The 18959-nt window shown below is 51.6% G+C and overlaps 1 protein-coding gene across 1 annotated transcript in view; it reads left to right on the top strand.

Moving 5' to 3' along the window:
- COL15A1 (collagen type XV alpha 1 chain) overlaps positions 1 to 18959 on the top strand; it is a 103381-nt gene that overhangs the window by 67303 nt on the left and 17119 nt on the right. The window contains exons 16-30 of the mRNA XM_035016219.1: positions 588 to 623; positions 1018 to 1158; positions 1358 to 1426; positions 2187 to 2222; positions 2329 to 2412; positions 4166 to 4231; positions 6237 to 6272; positions 8200 to 8262; positions 10529 to 10597; positions 10707 to 10742; positions 13604 to 13657; positions 13759 to 13818; positions 15136 to 15204; positions 15327 to 15368; positions 18173 to 18218. Coding sequence (XP_034872110.1) covers positions 588 to 623; positions 1018 to 1158; positions 1358 to 1426; positions 2187 to 2222; positions 2329 to 2412; positions 4166 to 4231; positions 6237 to 6272; positions 8200 to 8262; positions 10529 to 10597; positions 10707 to 10742; positions 13604 to 13657; positions 13759 to 13818; positions 15136 to 15204; positions 15327 to 15368; positions 18173 to 18218 — 907 coding nt within the window. The remainder of the gene's footprint in view (positions 1 to 587; positions 624 to 1017; positions 1159 to 1357; positions 1427 to 2186; positions 2223 to 2328; positions 2413 to 4165; positions 4232 to 6236; positions 6273 to 8199; positions 8263 to 10528; positions 10598 to 10706; positions 10743 to 13603; positions 13658 to 13758; positions 13819 to 15135; positions 15205 to 15326; positions 15369 to 18172; positions 18219 to 18959) is intronic.

Here is an 18959-nt window from a genome sequence, read left to right as displayed (position 1 = left end):
CTGGCTCTATTCTACGGGATCCACATCTAACCCCCCCCCATCTAAACCTATACCGTGGTCCCCATTGGGGATGGACATGCAACCTACTTCAGAGCGATACCCCCCAACCCCATTCTGGGGCCACCCCAGCCAGCTTTTGGTCTTTAGATATATCCAGAAGGAAGTCAGTCATCATTCCACAAATCTCTAAAAATCTAGGGAATACATATCAAGTTCTTAGAGCTCCTTTCTTGGTTCAAGTAGGGGACATATCCCTTTACTTGCATCATGGGAGGGTGGGGTAAGAGACTGGCTAGGACACGGACAATCCTCCAAGGGAATTCTTCCTCTACAGTCTCTCCCTGGTTCATCTTCAACTTCTCCAGGTAATGAGCTAATAGTTGAAAAATGGATATCTCAAGCTTTCAGTGTAACTTGCCTAGAAAACTGACTCAAGCACTCAGCTTGGAGACATAAGCCCATTTTAAGATCCTGTTACTTAAGAGTTGATAATTCTGCATTTTCTTTTCTTTTGATTATACCAAATGAGATGTATATTAATTGGCCCTTTTTGTGCTTTTTGTTTTGTGTGCGTGTGTTTTTTACAGGGCGCAAGAGGGCCTAATGGCTCAGTCGGTGAAAAGGTAAAAGAAAAAGAAAAAGCTTTCTTCTCATTCTCCTTCCTCTGGGTTTACTATAATTGGACTGTTGGGCTGGAGTGCTAAGCCTTTGCGTGTCAGGGAGCAGAGAGAGCCAGATCTCAGGAACTGCTCTGGGAAAGCAGAGTGGCTGGAGATGGAGGGCTGACAACCTGCCGTGTCTGCTCACCTCCCCTGCCCTCCACACAGGGTGCTTCGGCTTGTCTCCAAGTGAAATGTCCACTAGCAAGACAGCAGTTTCTGTACTCAAAGCAGTGCCCATCAGAGAACGCATCAACCTCCTTAAGTTCAAAGAATGATTTTCGGACTCAGGCATGTTTGTTACTTCTTTCACGAGTGAACCCAGGGCTACACAATAAACCTGCCATCTTCCTTACAGGGCGACCCTGGCAACAGAGGCTTACCAGGACCTCCAGGGAAAAATGGACAAGTTGGCTCTCCTGGGGTCATGGGACCCCCGGGGCCTCCTGGACCCCCAGGGCCCCCAGGTCCTGGATGTGCAACGGGACTTGGGTTTGAGGTAATTTCCCCCCTTTCTGTGGTTCAAGAACAGTGTGCCCTGGGGACTGTTGGAAAAACCAGCTAACAGAACACTGGTCCAACAGCAAGGATGGTGGTGACTCCCACACTGAGCCCAGCCCCAGGGCCCAGCTCCACACCTGGCACCAGGAGGTGCTCAGGAATTGGATATGAAATTCTCATTCTCCTCCCTTCTCCAGGATACCGAAGGGTCTGGAAGCATCAGGCTGTTACACGAACCCAGAATCTCCGGACCAGTGGCTCCGAGTGTAGGTTGAGTTTGGAAGCCTTCATTTGGAGGACTGGCTTGCTGGAGTGAGGAAGCGGGGGCGTGCCATCCTGCCTCTGCTATTTTCAGTAATTCTCCCTCTCCATGCCTTCAGCTTCCAGCTGTGCCATGGGGAGACCAAGTGCTCTTTATAGCTTGTTTCTTTGAGGAGACGTTTTGCACAAGACATCCGTAGGGGAAAACTTGAAAGTCCTCTCTGTCTCTCGTCCCTTACCATCAAGCATCTCTGTTTCATTGTCTCCTACCTGCTGCCCCCTCAGTACTCACCCTTTCCTCATTTCAGAACTCTGCGCTCCTGACAGGTGCTCCTCCCCCCTGCATCAAGCCCCAGGGAGGTGTGGTCCATCTCCTGCAATGATTCCTGCTCTTGAGACGACCGATCTCATTATCTTTGTCAGATGGGACCCAGAGCTGAGCATACCAGTCCAGGAGAAAGAGCCTCATAGGGGCAAGCAGCATAGCCCCGTCCGTGATTAAATAAGACCCTTCCCTATCCTCCAGATGCAGAGGGCTCTGAGATTCAGGGTTAAGAGGACACACACCCTGGGCTGGGAGAGAGCTTCTGTGGGTGTTCCTTCTTTCTGACTCTGGAAGGGGAATTTGCCCATCATCTTTTACTCCTATTATCTGGGGGCAAAATCCATGTGGGCGCTTAGGGAGAGATGGCAAGATGGGAGGATAGATGGGGAGTAAGCAAAGTGAAGAGAAGAAAACCAAAGAATGTTTGTTTGTTTTACCAGGGTCCCAAAGGAGAAAAAGGAGACCAGGGACCCAAGGTGAGGTTACAGATCTGAGGTGGGGGTGGGGGAAATTTCCAGCCAGGTTCTAGGAGCGTTATTCATGTACAGTGAATTTTTTTTCCACTATCACTGTTGTATCCAGGGTGACAGGGGCATGGATGGAGCCAGCATTATGGGACCCCCTGGACCCAGGGGGCCACCTGGTCGCATCGAGGTCCTGTCCAGTGTGAGTATCATCCAGGTTGGAGTATGGCTATGTATTTTCTGCCTCTGCTGAAGGAGCGAGAAGGTTGTCCACAACTTCAGGGCCTTCAGAGCTGGTGGTTACACAGAGGGCACATAGCTGGCTTCTTTTTTTTTTTTTAATTTTTTTTTTTAAAGATTTTATTTATTTATTTATTTGAGACAGAGAGAATGAGAGAGAGAGAGCACATGAGAGGGGGGAGGGTCAGAGGCAGAAGCAGGCTCCCTGCCAAGCAGGGAGCCCGATGCGGGACTCGATCCAGGGACTCCAGGATCATGACCTGAGCCGAAGGCAGTTGCTTAACCAACTGAGCCACCCAGGCACCCCATAGCTGGCTTCTGACATTGGAGTTTTCACCTGCCAGCACGCCCTGCATGTCTGTTCCTACCCCAGTACCACTTCTCTCGCATGGTGCTTCCAGAACATTCCCCTGGTTGGCAGCATTTGCAGTCAAGAGAATGACTATAACAGGTGTAACAGAGAGGCAGAGGAACATAAGTGGGGGAACAAGTAAGGAAGATATTTTGGGATATGAGAAATTAAGGAAGACTTTCTGGAGGAAGTACCTTTGAGTGGAGACTCGAGAGCTGAGAAGGATCTTACCAGGTACGTGTGAAGGACAGAACTTCCAGAAGTCAGGTGGCAGGCACACCTGAGCCACAGCTCAGAAGAGAAAACCTGAGTGTGTCCAAGGCACAGGGAGCTGATGGCTGTGGAGGGGATGGAGAGTGATGGAAATTTGTAGAGAAGGCTGGGATGTGCTTGAGACCAGAGCAAGGTCCCCTTCATGTTAGGGCATCACATTGGTGAAAAACTGTGGCCCTTTGGAGACAAACGATGTCACACTGGTAGATGACAGAAAGATAAAAAGTCCCAAATAACTAGGAAAAAAGGATGACTAGAGTTTAAAAAAAGGGAGGGGGATTAAAAACATCAAGCATGGGTAAGGGTGTGATGAAATCGTTAATATCATATGCTTTAGCAACCGTGTAAATTGTACGGCCCCTTTAGACAGCCCTTTAGCAATCCCTTAAAACTAAACATGTCCATACCACCAGTTCCACGTGGAAGGATGGCCATGCTGTAGGGTTGGAGAAAAGAAGTGGAAAAATAATACAGACAGCCTGAATGCCTTTTATGGAAAACAGGCACATGGACACAAGCACAGATGCGCACGCACACACACACACACACACACACACTACCAACACTGTAAGCTTACTGTGGAGATTGTGTGTGTGTGTGTGTGTGTGTGCGCTTAAAAATCTAGACGGGTGTTTAAAATTTTAAAAGAGCAGGCATTCACGTATTGTGCAAGTTTAAGGTTAACTGAAAGAAGAAGGTGCTACAGCAGCTCAGGGCTGTTTTATAAGAAGTGGGGGAGGGGGGCGCCTGGGTGGCTCATTCGGTTAAGCGACTGCCTTCGGCTCAGGTCATGATCCTGGAGTCCCGGGATCGAGTCCCGCATCGGACTCCCTGCTCAGCGGGGGGTCTGCTTCTCCCTCTGACCCTCCCCCCTCTCATGCTCTCTGTCTCAAATAAATAAATAAAATCTTAAAAAAAAAAAAAAAAAGAAGTGGGGGAGGGGATGGATGTGTTGGCAGCGAGTGGAGGGTGTTATCCTGTCCGCCTGTGTTTTGTCACACTGCGGTGACTTCAGTTACAGCCTCCACTGCCAGGAGCAGGGTGGGCATGTGCCGCCCTCTGTCTCATTGTCTGTTTGCTTTCTCTTCAGTCCTTGAGCAACGTCACCCATGGGTTCGTGAATCTCTCGGACATCCCTGAGCTCACTGGGCCTCCGGTGCGTATCCATAGCTGCCCTAGAGCGAGGGTCCTACCCAGAGGCCCCTGTGGAAGTGAAGTTGGGTCGGTTTGGCGCCCTTTTAGCTCCTGAAGCACTGGAGCTAGAATATATCAGACTAGAATGGAAAAAGAACTTTGCATTTCTGAGAAGTTGCTATTGCACTAATTTCATCGGGGAGTTTTGTCCAATGCAGTGGAAGCTTCCAGTCTCATGTGTCAGAAGTATGCGTCATGGAAATCAGAGAATCATAAGTAACAAACCCATTGATGTCCATGTGATGGCTTTGGCCTGCTTTTCTTAACGTGATCTCATTTCATAGAATGGGAAGAGCCTAAAGAGACCTAACCTTGTGCTAATGGGAAAACCAGTGCACAGGGAGAGAACATGACTTGCTTCAGTCTTTCTAGCCCCCTGTTAGGGATCAGGAACACTCAGTGAAGCTACAGTATCTCTGTGAGTCCACAGAGTTGGTCTGTGGCACAACAGGACCTAAGAGGAAGGAAGCTTCTTCCTGCAGTCTGTGCCATACATCCCCATTGCACCTCCCAGCATGTGCTGGTGACAGCTGGGGAGAGAGGAAAGAGTTCTGAGGCGCCTTGGGGTTCCAGCCCGTCTGCCACACACCCCCTGAGCCTCTGAGCCTGTTCTCTGATAATGCCTCCCCAGCTCTGGGGCAGCTTGTGAGAGGTTGGTGCATGTGGACCTGCTTTGCAAATGGCGCACTCTTTGCAAGCCCACATGGAGACTGAGGCTTATGCGTCCACAGCTGGGCAGCCCAGATGTCTTCAGGGGTCACCCACCCCTGCAGTCCCCACTGAGGTTGGCCTGGACCCCCACCACCCATGTCCTGGGGGACCTTGGTGCTCTCCCCGAGGCTTCTGCAGATATCTAGGCTTCTAGAGCCAGTCTTTCCTGCTGGGTGACCTCTGTTGGTGGGTCCTTCCACTGTCTCTTTTGCATTACATCTACTGGGGCTCCCTTTCCTTGATTTCTGGAAAATCACTCAAAACACCCCAGTAATCAACCCATAAAGCAAACCAGCTGTCAAGCAAAAGTCATCTCACAGGGGGTCTTGGTATTTCCCAAACTATTATAGGTTTAGGGTATTAGGTGGGTTATTACTAAAGCAACGTACAGGCTCAAATCAAAGATTTGGCCTCTCTGTTCTAAGAGTCCCTGGGCCTTGTCTGCCCCCACCTCTTCTCCCTCTCCCCACCTCTAGAATCCACCTTCCCCACCAATCCCTGTCCTCCCCTTAGCAAATCCAGGCCCTCAAGGGTCCTTTTCAGTCCTAATGAAGGGCCAAGATTTTCCTACTCAGAGGCCCTTCCCTCCCTGAAGGGACTCAAGTCCTGGCCAGCACCCTCATGCTTTCCCACCCCACTGTATAGATAGGGTATTGAGAAATGTGTTGCTATCCAGTTGTCTCTCTTCATGTATTCTGCCAAACTCACAGACATTTAATGAGTACGTGGGTACCTGAGCCAGCAGGCAGAGCCCTGGCCAATGTGGGAGGGAACCACAGACTCTCTGTGTATTCTTCTCTGAGGGAGAAGAACTGAGTGTCACCAGCACGCCCCCACTCCCACTCCCAAATACCTCAGTGCACTCTTTGGGCCCACTCCTCAGAAATGAGGGTGTTATTCTCCAAGAACATGTGTGGAGGTTGACACTGAGTGATTTCACAGAGCAGGAGTCAGCCACTTCAAATGCAGAGTCCTGCCTGGGGGTGGGGTGGGAGTGGGGCCTCTGGGCTCCTGGGCACAATTTCTGGCTCTGTCACTAACTAGCCGTATGACTCTGCATGTTTCCTTCCCCTCCCGGGCCTCGGCATCCTCCTCTACAAACGGATCATGAGATCCCCCCACCTCCCCCACCTCCGCAGGAACATGCTTGGGCCTTTGAGAGGTTCTGGGAGGGGTGGACCCCTGAGGCACAGTGTTCCTGCTGGCTCTGGAAATGCTACCCCTAACCCGCCTGCTTGGTTTTTGGTATGTCACAGGGTCCGGAGGGCATACCTGGGCTGCCAGGATTTCCAGTAAGTATAATAGACCTTTTCCCTCTGCGCCCTGGATCTGTGTTCATTCTGTTCCTTCCACCTGGAATGCCATTCCCTTTCTGCATGACCAAGCTCTGATGCCATCTTGTGCATGTAACCTATCCTTGTTGACCTCCACCTGGAGTGATCCTTTCCTCCTCTGAGTCCCATAGGCTTTATTTTCAGCTCTGCTGTGATTCTTTTCTGCTCTGAATAACAGTTATTTGTGTCCTTGTCTTTTTTTCTCGATTTTACTGTGAACAGCTTGTGGAGGTTGGGTCTTATCTCTTTCTCCCACAGTACCAGCAGAAACCAGAGCCAATGATGGGCTTTCTGTGAACGCAAGTGGATGAGTCAAGCATTTCAGTCTAAGATAGATAGATAGATAGATAGATAGATAGATAGATAGATAGATAGATAGATAGATAGATAGATATGGTCGATACAGTCCCAGCAGGTCGGTTTCCTGAAGTGAGAAGATGGTAGCGATGGAGGATGGGGGAAGGAGAATCACAGACTAGAAGTCCAACAATCCATAGTCTGTGTGCACGCTATTGGGGTTTCCACTGTGGAAGGTGCATGTGCATTTCTGTGGAGAAAGTGATCAGTTCTATCTAAAACGTTGAGCATGTGCTGAAGCTCAGGGCTCCAGAGTGAAATCTATATGATTTCTCCAAGACACTACAGCTCCGAAAGGTCCCAATGCCGACAGGCCTATGCACTGTCTCCGGATAAATGAAGGAAATTTATCAAAACTGCGGCATAAATTTATTCTTGATGGTGGAATTATAAGCGATTTTTTTTTCTATTTCTTTCTACTTTTCTGAACTTTTTACATTTTGTAAAAGGAACATATCCGATGATGACACTGAAAATACGTATGAACTAGACCTTAGACACATGAGAGAGAGTGGCAGCTGTGGAGGACGCCTCTTCGTTAGGGAAAGAAGAGGCCACACCTCTGAGCTCTGGCCCTGGCTTGGCTGCTAACTGGTGGCATGTTCCAGAATACGTTTTCCTCTAGATGAGTAGTTCTGTGTTCCTGAGGCAGCCTCCAGGGCCACTTTTAGGGAGTAAAGAGGGGGCCACAAAGGCAGGTTCCGGTCCCCTGACCTCCAATAAAAAAGCTCCATTTGACATATTTTATATATTGGGTTTTCACTGAAGTCTTGTTTGAAAAAAGGAAAGAAAAGAGCTTCATTGCTAAAAAATAATAATAACAAATATTTGAAAGCCACTGCTCTTGTGGGTAACTCACCCTTTAACCCAGCAGAGAGGACAGGCCTAGTGCAAAGCTCCATGGCAGTAAAGCGTGTAAGCCTTTTTGGGGCAGACATCTGGCTATGAGTCATCGTCACAGGTATTCAGTGTCTGTTGGAGTTGAGAAGAGGTCACCTCTGGCTGGGTGTGCAGAACTTGGCTCTGTAGAGGGGCGGATGGGCGTTCCTGCAGGGGGAAGGGCATGGGTGGAGGCGCAGAGGGGAAGGCACCTGGTGGGGTGACAGGGGGCAGGGGATGAGGTGCCGAGGCTGGCTGGGCTGGGTTTGGGTGTCAGACTGGGATGTCTGGATCCCGTCCCATAAATGGTAGGGAGCCAGAGAAGAAGTAGGGGTTACGGAAGGTGGATGGTGGGTGGAGGCCGGCTGCAGGATGGCCTGGAAGGACCCACGGGGCCAGCAGAGGCAGCAGGACCAGGCTGTTTCAGCCGTGCTTGTCGGAGGAAGCCCCAGACCTGCTCACACTCAGTGATGTCTACTTTCCACCAGACCACAACTTCATGGCTCATGGTCACTTCCTCCCACCGGTGGAATGACACTCTCTATCCTTGTACTTTTTGAAAAAAAAAAAAAAAAAAAAGAAATACTTCCATTTGGTTAAGACATTTTCGTCTTAACAAGTCACAAAAAAACCTGATGATTCCTTCCAGGGCCCTCGAGGACCAAAAGGTGACATCGGTGTGCCTGGATTTCCAGGACTGAAAGGAGAACAGGTAAGAGGGAGCCAGGTATTGAGTGAGATCATGCTCCAGAATTTGCTAAGAATTTCCAGTTGGCTGAAAGCCCCAGTTAACTTTTTAAAAATTTCTGAGCTATAATCCATATACCACAAAATCCACTCCTTAAAGGATTGTAAAGTTCAGTGACTTTTAGTATATTCACAAAATTGTGCGACCATCACCACTACCAAATTCTTGGACATTTTCATGCCAAGAAGAAACTCCAGAGTTATTGGCAGTCACTCCCCAGCTATTAACTTTTCTAATTTCCATGGTCCTCCAAGGTGTAGGTGGGCCATGGGTGGAGAAATTGGTTCTCATCACAGTTTTGGAAAAGAACTCAATGTGCCTTGAATGTTGTTGTCACATGTGCTGTGCTTTGTCTAACTACCCTGTTGGGCACCCCCATTAGAGTGTGCGTTCCCTGAGGGCAGGCCACATGCCAATTTCTTTTCTGTACTTCCAGTGCTTAGCATAGGTCCTGGTACACAGATGGCACCCAAGGCATTTATTGGATGAAAGAATAGATAATTAATAAGTACAATGCATGCTAATATTTAGAAATTATAAGCTGGGCATTCTGCATTGGGATGGCAGTCTTGGTCCAAAAGCTTTGGAATAAATATTTAGCATGCAAAGCATGTCCTTGGAACCCCCAGGACACTGAAGGGACCTTTATACCCTTCCACATTTGCCTCTTAGAATTAACTCCCCAGTTGGTTTTTATAGATAAGGCGGAGAGTGACATCCTTACACAGATTGCAATGACTGGGGACTGGGTCATTAATTCATCTGTCCCTTTGTGTACTCATCCGTCGTATATCCGTTCCCTGGGGTGTGCCAGCCAGTTTCCCAGAGTAGGCACTAGGGACATAGAAGTAACATAGGAGGAGCAGACGTGCAATTAGCCAACAGAAAGTATGGCCATTGCTGTGCTGGAGATCTGTGCGAAGCCAGTAGGAGCAGCCCCGGAGCCTGCCTTGAGAGTCTCGGAGGGTGGGTATGTCTTCAAGAGGAGGGAGCATTAAGCTTCTCTCTTTTCTCCTCCCCCCACCATTTCACCCTGGCCCCCCAACAGAGGCTCCAGCGTGTGTTGAACCACAGTCTTAGGGGGGAGGGGTGCAGTGTGCTGGGGGTCTAAGTTTGGCGCCACATGGGGTGATGTCTTGGGATGCTTCTGGCTGCCTTGGGCCTTTGGCAAGCAGCTGCTCTGGCTTGGGAGGAGGCCTGGTCAAGCAAGAGTGGTTCTTGCCTTAAACACAGTTTCTAGCGAGACCTGCACGCCATCGCCCTAATCTCCTGCCATCTTGAAAACTGGGATGCGCGCCCAGCCAGCTATGCTCCAGCCCTCACGGGAAACACACTTTCTCTTGCTCTGTGTCTAACGCTTTTGTGCTTGTCCTTCTTGCTGCGGCCGTGCTCAGGACTGCCATCCCTCACCAGCGGAGCGGTAAGGTCCGAATATGAGGTGCGGCCTTAGGGGGACGGATGGAAGACACTGTCCCGGCTGCTTCTGGCCCCGTGGAAGGGAGACTTCAGCGGGCTCCAGCCCAGCCCCCAGGGGCCAGCGCTGAAGTTCCGAGCCAAAGCCTCAGAATGATACAGAGGGTTCCTCCACCTGGCCTCCTCTGTGCACAAATACCTTCTTGGAAGCTTCCTGGGATAAGTAGATGGCTCTGCTGAGGACAGGATTTGGGGCAGGATTTGCCACCAGTCTACCCATCTCCCCAGTTCCCCAGCATCTGAGATAACTTTGCCCTGATCAGGCTTGCACAGGATCCTGGAGTTAGGGGACAAAGTTCCACATGGAGACACAAGGCCTCTGTGTTGAGAGAGGCTTCTGGTGTTCATACCTTTGTCTCTTTACCAGTTGCAGAGGTTTTAACAAGAATAAGGATTGTTAGGAAAGCCAGCCACCAAATAAATGAGGAGCCAGAGGTTCTCAGAGGGGTGCCGTGTAGCAAGAGGTGGGGAGGGCCTCGTCAGGCTGGCTCCTGGAGGGTAGGGGGTGAGGATGCAGATCTGTCAGCAGCAGGAGCCCTGGGGGGGCTTGCAGGACCCCTGCCTGGTCCTGTGGTGTATGGAGGGGATGACCCAGAGGGCACCCCCCGAGGAGGCTGCTGCAGTTCTCTCTCCAGTGACAGAGCGGTGGGGCTGGAGGGGCGGGGGCGGGACTGCAGGACTGCGGGGGCCGAGGGAGGCTCCAGATGAGGCAGTGAGGAGGGGGGCCCACTTCATCGAAAGGTTCTCTGAATTGCAGGGCGAGAAGGGAGAGCCAGGTGCCATCCTGACAGGGGACATTCCTCTGGAACGGCTGCAGGGGAAAAAGGTAATCACGTCACCAGACCCTGAAGGCACACAGCTGCGTCAGCATCCCATGTTTGTTCCTGCTGCAGGCTGTGTCCCTCTGAATGACAAGTTCTGTCTCCCTGCTTTAGGGTGAACCTGGAGTGCACGGAGCCCCGGGACCAATGGTAAGCCAGAGCATCTCTCAGCCGGGTCTGGCCTGGGGGCTGAGGGGTTTATCATACTTTGGCTCCATTAGACTGAGTTGTCCTGGTTGTGAAAATAGAAAGGATGTGGCAAGATGCGTGAGGATTAGGGTAGGCTGATTGTAATGTAGTAAAAGTCTCACTGGTTTAACAGAAGCAGCTTGTTTCTCAGTCCCGCAAGCCCACGGTGGTGGTTCCTCGGCGGGCATCTCCCCTCCCAGCAGTGACTCAGGAACCCAGGATGCTTCCGTCCTGTGACTCCATCTGGTGGCTTCGAGGCCACACTGGCATCTTCCAGCAGGCAGGCTGAGGCTAGGGCGGGGTGGGGGGGAAGAGGTCATGGAAGATGATGAACATTACCTTTAGCACATTCTACGGCCAGAAAGAACTCAGATGCCACGGGGGGAGGATGGGGGGGCGGGACGCACAAATGTGTGGTTGAGCTGTGTGCCCAGGAAGGCGAGGAGCCCCGGATGGTGCTGCACACGCCCAGGTACCCCGTGCTTGCCCGTGCTTGCCAGCTGAGGACCCATTGCCCCGGGAGCCCCTCGGAGGAGTCCCAGAGAGTCTCTCTGCTTTTTCGGCTCCTTTGTCATGAGGCCTTGAGCGAGTCCACTTCTGTCTGGGCTTCTGTAAGGTGAAGGTATTGAATTAGTACTAGATGATATCATAGGGCCCTCTCACCTTACTTGCTCTAGGAATCTGTAACCCAGTTGGGCTGCTGAATGGTTTTGTAAGCTACCAGTTCTCTCCAGAATGAACTACAAACCTCTCTTGTCTTGTCGTCCCCCCCGGCCCCGACAAAGAACAAGAAAATTCAGGTGTAGGACCCCCACTGCGGCTCAGATGCACTGATACCTCACGCCATCTCATTTCATCCTTAGCACTCTGAGAGGTGAATATCAGAATCCCCATTTTAGAGACCAGGACACCAAGGTCAAAGAGAGTGAGGAGCTTGCCCATTGTCACACAGCTTGTAAGTGGTGCACTGGGGATTTAACCAAGCCTGTCAGACTCTTGTGTCCAGGGTTTTCCGACTGCCTCCAGGAAACATTTCTTTGGAAGCATTTTGGCCTGGAGATTTGCACACAGGGTTTGTTTGGTTGAAGCCGGACCCCAGGCCTGGGGAGAAAGGACCTCACAGATGTATACATGTCTTTGGTGAATGAATGGCCCATAACCTCCAAGGTGCATCCTTCAAAGGACCTTCTGAGGCCTTTGGTCCTCTATGTCAGGCAGAATGGATGGCCTGCAGGGGAGAAACTGTGGGTTAAGGCAGACTGGGGGAGTATTGTGTTAACCACTGGTTAATCACTTACTAGCATCCAGTCCCATGGGAAGTAGCGGTAGTTAGCAATGGTGGCCAGCAGGCCGCTGCAGATGGCCACTTCAATCGTTCCTGCTGAGGCCCAGTGTGTGCCCAGCTTGCCAGGTACAGACAGTAAGGGAGCACCTGCTCCTAATTTGCATAAAGGTGCCATATAGGGCAGCTGTGGCCTTCCTGACCGGTACAGCCTACACTTCTTTACAAATTCCCTAGAGCCGTGTTACTCGTGGCTCATGGATCAGCAGCATCAGCATCACCTGGGAGCTTGTCAGAACTGCAGAGCCTTAGGCCCCACCCTGGGTTTGCATTTTGACAAGATCCCAGGTGATGCCCATACACACTAATGTTTGAGAAGCTCTGCACTGAACATACCACCAAGTGGCCCGTGTCCTGTGATTCCTTCTGTTCTTGCTTTTCTTGCATTAGGAGTAATGTGGGCTGGGTCTTTTATGTACAGAGCCTGTTTCCACTCAGCTTTATTTGCCATTTTCCAGGGCATGGCCATGTATGTTAATGCAGCAGGATGAAGGGACTTGGCTTAAACTAGTCATCCCTTGGGAGACAGGGCAGACCCAGCTACAGAAGTAGGAGCGTGCAGACTGGAGGGAGAACTTTTCTGGGAAGAGATCGTGTGCATTGTATGTATCTCAGATGCCAGAAGGTGTGAGGGTTCCTGCAGGAGATTGGAACAGGGCACTGTTTCTAGAAGCATGAAGACATAGAAAGCCACCATTGGGATGAATAAGGGTCCACAGGTCAAGGACTTCTCTGGAGAAGTGGGGTGCCAGACCAAGACTCTGGTCCTGAGAGACAGGTAGGAGCAAGGCAGAAGCCCAATTCTGGAGCAGGTTCTCAGGCTGGGCTGCCATGAGGGGTGAGGCAGGTCTGCATTATTCCAGTTGGAGACAGGGAGAGTCCTGGGACATAAGACCTAGAGCAAAGGTCCAGCTTCTTTTTTTTTTTTTTTTAAGATTTTTATTTATTTATTTGTCAGAGAAAGAGAGAGAGCACAAGCAGAGGGAGTGGCAGGCAGAGGGAGAAGGAGGTTCCCCGCTGAGCAAGGAGCCCCATGCGGGACTTGATCTCAGTCAGGACCCTGGGATCATGACCGGAGCCGAAGGCAGATGCTTAACTGGCTGAGCCACCCAGGCATCCCAAAGGTCCAGCTTCTAAGCTACCCCAGCACCCTGCTACCTGGGGGCTGAGGCCCTGAACTACTGACCTCTTGCTCCTTTGTTAGCCCTGACTGAGAGGGTGGGGTCCGGAGTCTGGGGTGGGGCAGAGCCGGCAGGAGCGCCTGGGGAGGTAAGGGGTGGAACAGGTGGTCCCAGCCAAGAGCAGAGAGGTTGGGAGACAAGGTGGCAGGCAGGTGGATACTTCATAATTGCCTGTTGTCCTCCTTCCTCCCCTCAGTGATTCATCCTCACCCCTGCTCGTGAAGTCAGGCCAGTGTCTCCCATCGCCTTAGCCCTTGACTTTCTGTTCTTTTCTAATCTGGTAATTGTTTTGCCTCTAGGGGCCCAAAGGACCGCCAGGACACAAAGGAGAGTTTGGCCTTCCCGGACGACCTGTAGGTGTTGGTGTTCCTCAGACTGGACGGGAGGGGCGGACATGTGGGCCGGGCTAGTGGCTGGGCAGTGGGTTTACTAAGGCATCACGTGTGGGTTTCAGGGTCGCCCAGGACTGAATGGCCTCAAGGGCGCCAAAGGAGACCAAGGGATCATGATGCCGGTGAGTGACATGACCACTGCCCCAACCCCGCACTCCCCGGGGACAGAGCCCTGAGTCCAGTGCCCAGAGGAGGACCGAGAGAGTGCCAGGTCCAGCGAGTGGGGCTTGCAGACAGTATCTTTAGGAATGTTTTTCTCCTTCCTCCATTGCCACTTCCAAAGATCCTCCAGCCCATCGCTGTCCTCCAGCTCACTCTCAGGAGGGTCCCTGTCACTGAAAGCACCTTAATGGAACATAAGCTTCCTTGTCCAGACCCAAAAGGGAGAGTGGGAGAAAGCAGTCCAGGTGTAGTCAGGAAATCTGGTCTCAAATCCCAGTCTTCTGGCCCTGGGGTAATATCCCGTCTTCCATCCGTACCCAGTCCCAGGGATTTCGCACATCCCTAGGGGCTCAGGACACGCTTGTGAGTGCATTTCAAAGGTAGGTCAGCTACTTAGGCCGAGCCTCACAAGATGGCAGACACTGGGGACATCCGCAGTTTCCAGGATCTACAATAAGGAAGCGAACGTTTATTGAGCACCTACTATGTACCAGACTCTGCAAAGACTGCTTTTGTTTGGGCCACGCTGTCTCTCCTTTGTATGTCCAGAAATCTGATATGCAGTTTTCCCGAAGCTTGTGGGGACTGGCTCACACTTGTCAAGCCCGCTGCAGCTGCTCGGAAAAGCAGACACTCATGCCTTCACTTAGGGTAATGAGTGTGGCTTCTGAGCAGGCCAGACTCCTCGTGCCTGTGGTCAGAGCCTCACCCCTCCTACTGTGAGGTCCTGCTTCAGATCCAGGCTTGGAGAAGAAAACATTGTGTGGTACTAAGGCCAGGTTGACCTGGCTTTGAAAATAGCTCTGCTATTGAGCAAGAGTTTTGCATTTATTTTTGCATTTATGAGGCACTCTCCCAGGTACCAAGTCTGGTGAAGGAGCCTCCCCACCCCACTTGCCCCTCCATAGTAGGGATGTGCTGGTGGAGAAGTGGTGGGTTTCTGTGTTGGCTGAGCACTGCTCTGGGAGTCAGAATCTGAGTTCCGACTGTGTGGCCTTGAGCGGGTCACTTCCCCTCTCGGGGCCTCGGCCTCCATTTGTAAACCAGGGAGACTGTTTGCTCCGCTGCCTCCCCCATGGGTTGCTATAAAGATGCCATGGGAGTCCCGGATGCAGTCGTGCTCTTTAGAAGTGTCAGGCCTACCTGTGGGAGAAGTTAGTCGACTTTAGAGGACTCTTCTTTTCACGTCATGTCCCCAAATCCTGGAGAAAATATCCTGCAGTGCCTCTGCGCTCGCAATAACCTGAACTCAGGCATGGCCTTTCTTCTCCCTTCAGGGCCCACCTGGCTTACCTGGTCCTCCAGGGCCCCCGGGACCCCCTGGAGCTGTGATTAACATCAAAGGAGTAAGTTGGGTGGGGCGGGGGAGGGAGACCTTCAGGGGACAGCGGGGAACAGACCCCAGACTGGCCTAAGCTGGAGTCGGGGGTCCTGATGGCCTCGCTTCTCTTGTTCTCACTTCGCACAGGCTGTCTTCCCCGTACCAGTCCGGCCACACTGCAAAACGCCGGTAAGTAGTGTGGAGTCACGGCCTTACAGACCAGGCTTGGGCTAGAAAGCAACCTAGAGACGGTGATCAGTCTTTGCCTCGAGCCCCCACAATCCATCAGTGTCCTCTTTGATGTCTCCTATCACATGTACAGACCCTGAAGTGAGTAGCTAGAAACTTCTAGGTAATAGACCGAGGCAATGAAACATACTGCATCTTCTAAAGGTACACGTGCTTTTTTTTTTTTTTTTAAAGATTTTATTTATTTATTTGAGAGAGAGAGAATGAGAGAGAGCAAGCACATGAGAGGGGGGAGGGTCAGAGGGAGAAGCAGACTCCCTGCCGAGCAGGGAGCCCGATGCGGGACTCGATCCAGGGACTCCAGGATCTACACGTGCTTTTAATGCATCAGGAGAGCAGTGTCTCGTTATTGTAACCACATTAGCTTCATGCGTGGAGCAGCATAGTAAGAAGGAAGACAAACCCCTTAAAAGTATCAATGGGAAAATAAAGCAATTCCGATCAGTGTCTGTTGCATTAGGAACTGTGGGCTAAGACCCACAACCGAGTGTGTCCTGTCCCTTCCCAGCAGGTGTGTTGGCCAGCACTCTCCTGCCCACTTTATAAAGAGCAGCAAACTGTGACTCAGACAAGCTCACTGACTTGTCCGGGGTCACGGGCCTGACAGAGCTGGGGTCGTCACTCGAGTCCCCTGGCCACCAGGCAGCAGGTGCAGGCACTGTGACTCCCAGGGGTCAGGCACGTACCCGGTCACCCAGCTAGATGGTGGCACTGTCGCTGAGGTCTTCCCTGTATTGGGAGGGTCCTGTTTCCATGGGGAAGGCCAGGGAGAGAGGGCCTGTCCCCGTGCACAGGCATTAGTCACAAGAACGATGTGTGATCACTTTCTCATTCATTCAACAAGTATTTCTTGAGGGCTTGCCGAGATCCAAGTACTCTGCTGGGCCCTGGAGACGCAGGGGTGAACTAAACAGGCGTGGCCTCCCTTCTCAGGAGCTTGCAAATGACAGTTTACAAAGATTCCTTGAAGTGGGTTCATAATTGGGTGTGGTGGTGAGGCTTGGGTCAGAAGCTTTTAAAATGATGCCGTCTGGCTGAGTGTTTGCCTGGACATCTGTCTGGGTTGAAATTATGAGGCACCCAAGTCTGCAGCCCAGGGCCCAGAACTCTGGCCTAGAATGCAGATGGTAGGACCCACTGAGATGACAAGGGGGCCTGCTGGCTCCCAGATCTCCATGAGGACCATAGCAAGCCAGGTCACGTTTACGTCCATGGCCTGAAGGGACGCCTCTGAGAGATGGCTGCATCCCACCTGCTTGTTACACAGAAGGAGAGACCGTCCACTCTAGGGCCCCTGTGAGTTCGTGCCTGAAGCCCCCTCTGCTAACACAGTTGTAGGTGTCAGTGGAACAACCACGGGGCAGCACTCGACAAACTTGAGATTGTAGTCCAAGTGCCACCGCAGTGACCACGGCCTGTGCTAGGACCCTTTGCCGTAGCCACGGCCTCTGGGGTCATGAGGTTCCTGAAAAGAAACCAAAGATGAGCTCAGAGCATTTTTGATGAGTTTTGGATTTCACATGGCCTGGCCGGACACCATGGACATTTCTGGACCAGCTCTGAAAATGAACGCTTGAAAAAGAACTGCTGTCTTCCATGACGGCGTCCGTCGTGCCATAAGCCCCTCTGCTTTCAGCCCCTTCCTAACACCACCACAATGTCAACCCACGTCGGGAGTGGAAGGACCCGATCAGCATCGCCTTGAGATATCAGCTTAGCACTGCCACCTTCATCCGTAGCTTTGAATTGTTGTTCTTAGGGATTCCTTTCCACTCCCTGCCCCCTTTCTTCTCTCGGTGACCCCTGAGCAGCTTGTGACCCTCCACCCAAAAGCAGGAGGATCCTGGTGCCAGAGGGGTCATTTTGATCCCACATATCAACTGGCGAAGGGTGAAGTTGGGTATTAAAAGCAGGGTCACAGGTGGTTCTGGTTTTAAATAAGAAGATGCAGGGGCGCCTGGGTGGCTCAGTTGGTTGGGCAACTGCCTTAGGCTCAGGTCATGATCCTGGAGTCCCAGGATCGAGTCCCGCATCGGGCTCCCTGCTCAGTGGGGAGTCTGCTTCTCCCTCTGACCCTACTCCCTCATGTTCTCTCTCTCACTCTCTCTCAAATAAATAAATAGAATCTTAAAAAAAAAATAAGAAAATGCAGGAATCTGGGAATGAACTAGGAAGGAGTATTATCTAGGATAACTTGGGTGCCAGACCCCTGACTCGTCATGGGGAGTCTAGAATAGCCCTTCAACCAAACGCTAACCCCCCTTATTAATTACCGCTACCATCATCAGCTCCTATTCATTACGTGCATCCTTGATTCTATGCCGCAGCAGATCTCATGGCCAGCCCAGCCTCATGGCTGGGTACGTCACTCACTCAGAGGCTTGACCTTTCACATGAATCAGTCCTAAATCACAAGAAAGGAGGCTAAGAACCCTCATAGCTGGCCACAATTGATCTCGAAGCTTTGCGCTTTCCCCTTGCAGAGTTGTTCAGCCAGTGAGTCTCCCCTGGGCCTGGCTGCATAATGCCCACCACCCCCTAACTTGAAGGCCTGCTTTGGCCTGTGCATTGAGGGCCACTGGGGAGCTCAGGGCTTTCGGGGGCTCCAGAGCCAAAGACGGGCCTGACTCCATGACGGTGTGCCTCCTACCACATGCCCCCAGGACGGGGGACAGTGGTTGCCTGTGGATGCAAATCCCAGGACAGGGTTTACACTTTATGACCTTGACTCTCTTTCTCTCCAGGTTGACGCCACTCATCCTGGGAATTCAGAACTCATCACCTTCCATGGTACAGTTTCCCTTCTTCACCTTATGGTTCTGTGGGACTTTTCCAGACCCTTGTAGCTCTGCAGGAGGTGGCCTCCACTCCCAGTGCTGGACCTAAGACTCATGGCTGGGAGTCTGGCTGCATGTGGTGGGAGCAGGGGTTGCTGGGCGAGCACTGTGGGGCTGGGCACCTCTTTTTGTTTTGTCACACATCTGTATGTTATGTACATCTTGGCTGGGACTTCCAGCTAGCAAGAAGTACTCCATTTGTCCACATTTTTGTTAATTTGTTCATGAGACCATAGTTCATGAGTGTAGCCCGTGCATGGGGCTGAGGCAGGGGAATCCTACACCGTTCCTGCCACCCAGGCCCTTAGACTCCATGAGATGGAGCTAGTTTAGAAATCATGATAATGCAATGTACCAAGAACAAATACAGGGAAGGGCCATGGGAGCTCAGAAGACCTTTGCTTCAGAGTGGTCTTGGACCAGCCGCAGCGGCCTCTCCTGAAAGCATGTTAGAAATGCAGCATCTCAAGCTCCACTGCGGACCTGCTGAGTCAGAGGCTGCACTTTAAGCTCCTCACTGAGGTGTATGCACAGTAAAGTGTGAGAGGCGCTGGCTCTGGGTGTCTCATTAGTAAATATCCACAGAGGGTGTACGTCAGGAGACAGGAGCCCGCAGGGGAGCAATCACTCTGGTCCCTGTCTCCACGCCCCCTGTCACTCTGTTTGTCCCCCTTTTGATTGAGAGGTCTGAACA

The sequence above is a fragment of the Mirounga leonina genome, unplaced genomic scaffold (assembly GCF_011800145.1).
Source record: "Mirounga leonina isolate KUSES-001 unplaced genomic scaffold, KU_Mleo_1.0 Mir_170, whole genome shotgun sequence".
Classification (NCBI taxonomy): domain Eukaryota; kingdom Metazoa; phylum Chordata; class Mammalia; order Carnivora; family Phocidae; genus Mirounga; species Mirounga leonina.
The sequence above is the reverse complement of the archived record's forward strand: the minus strand, read 5'-3'. Positions and strand labels throughout refer to the sequence as shown.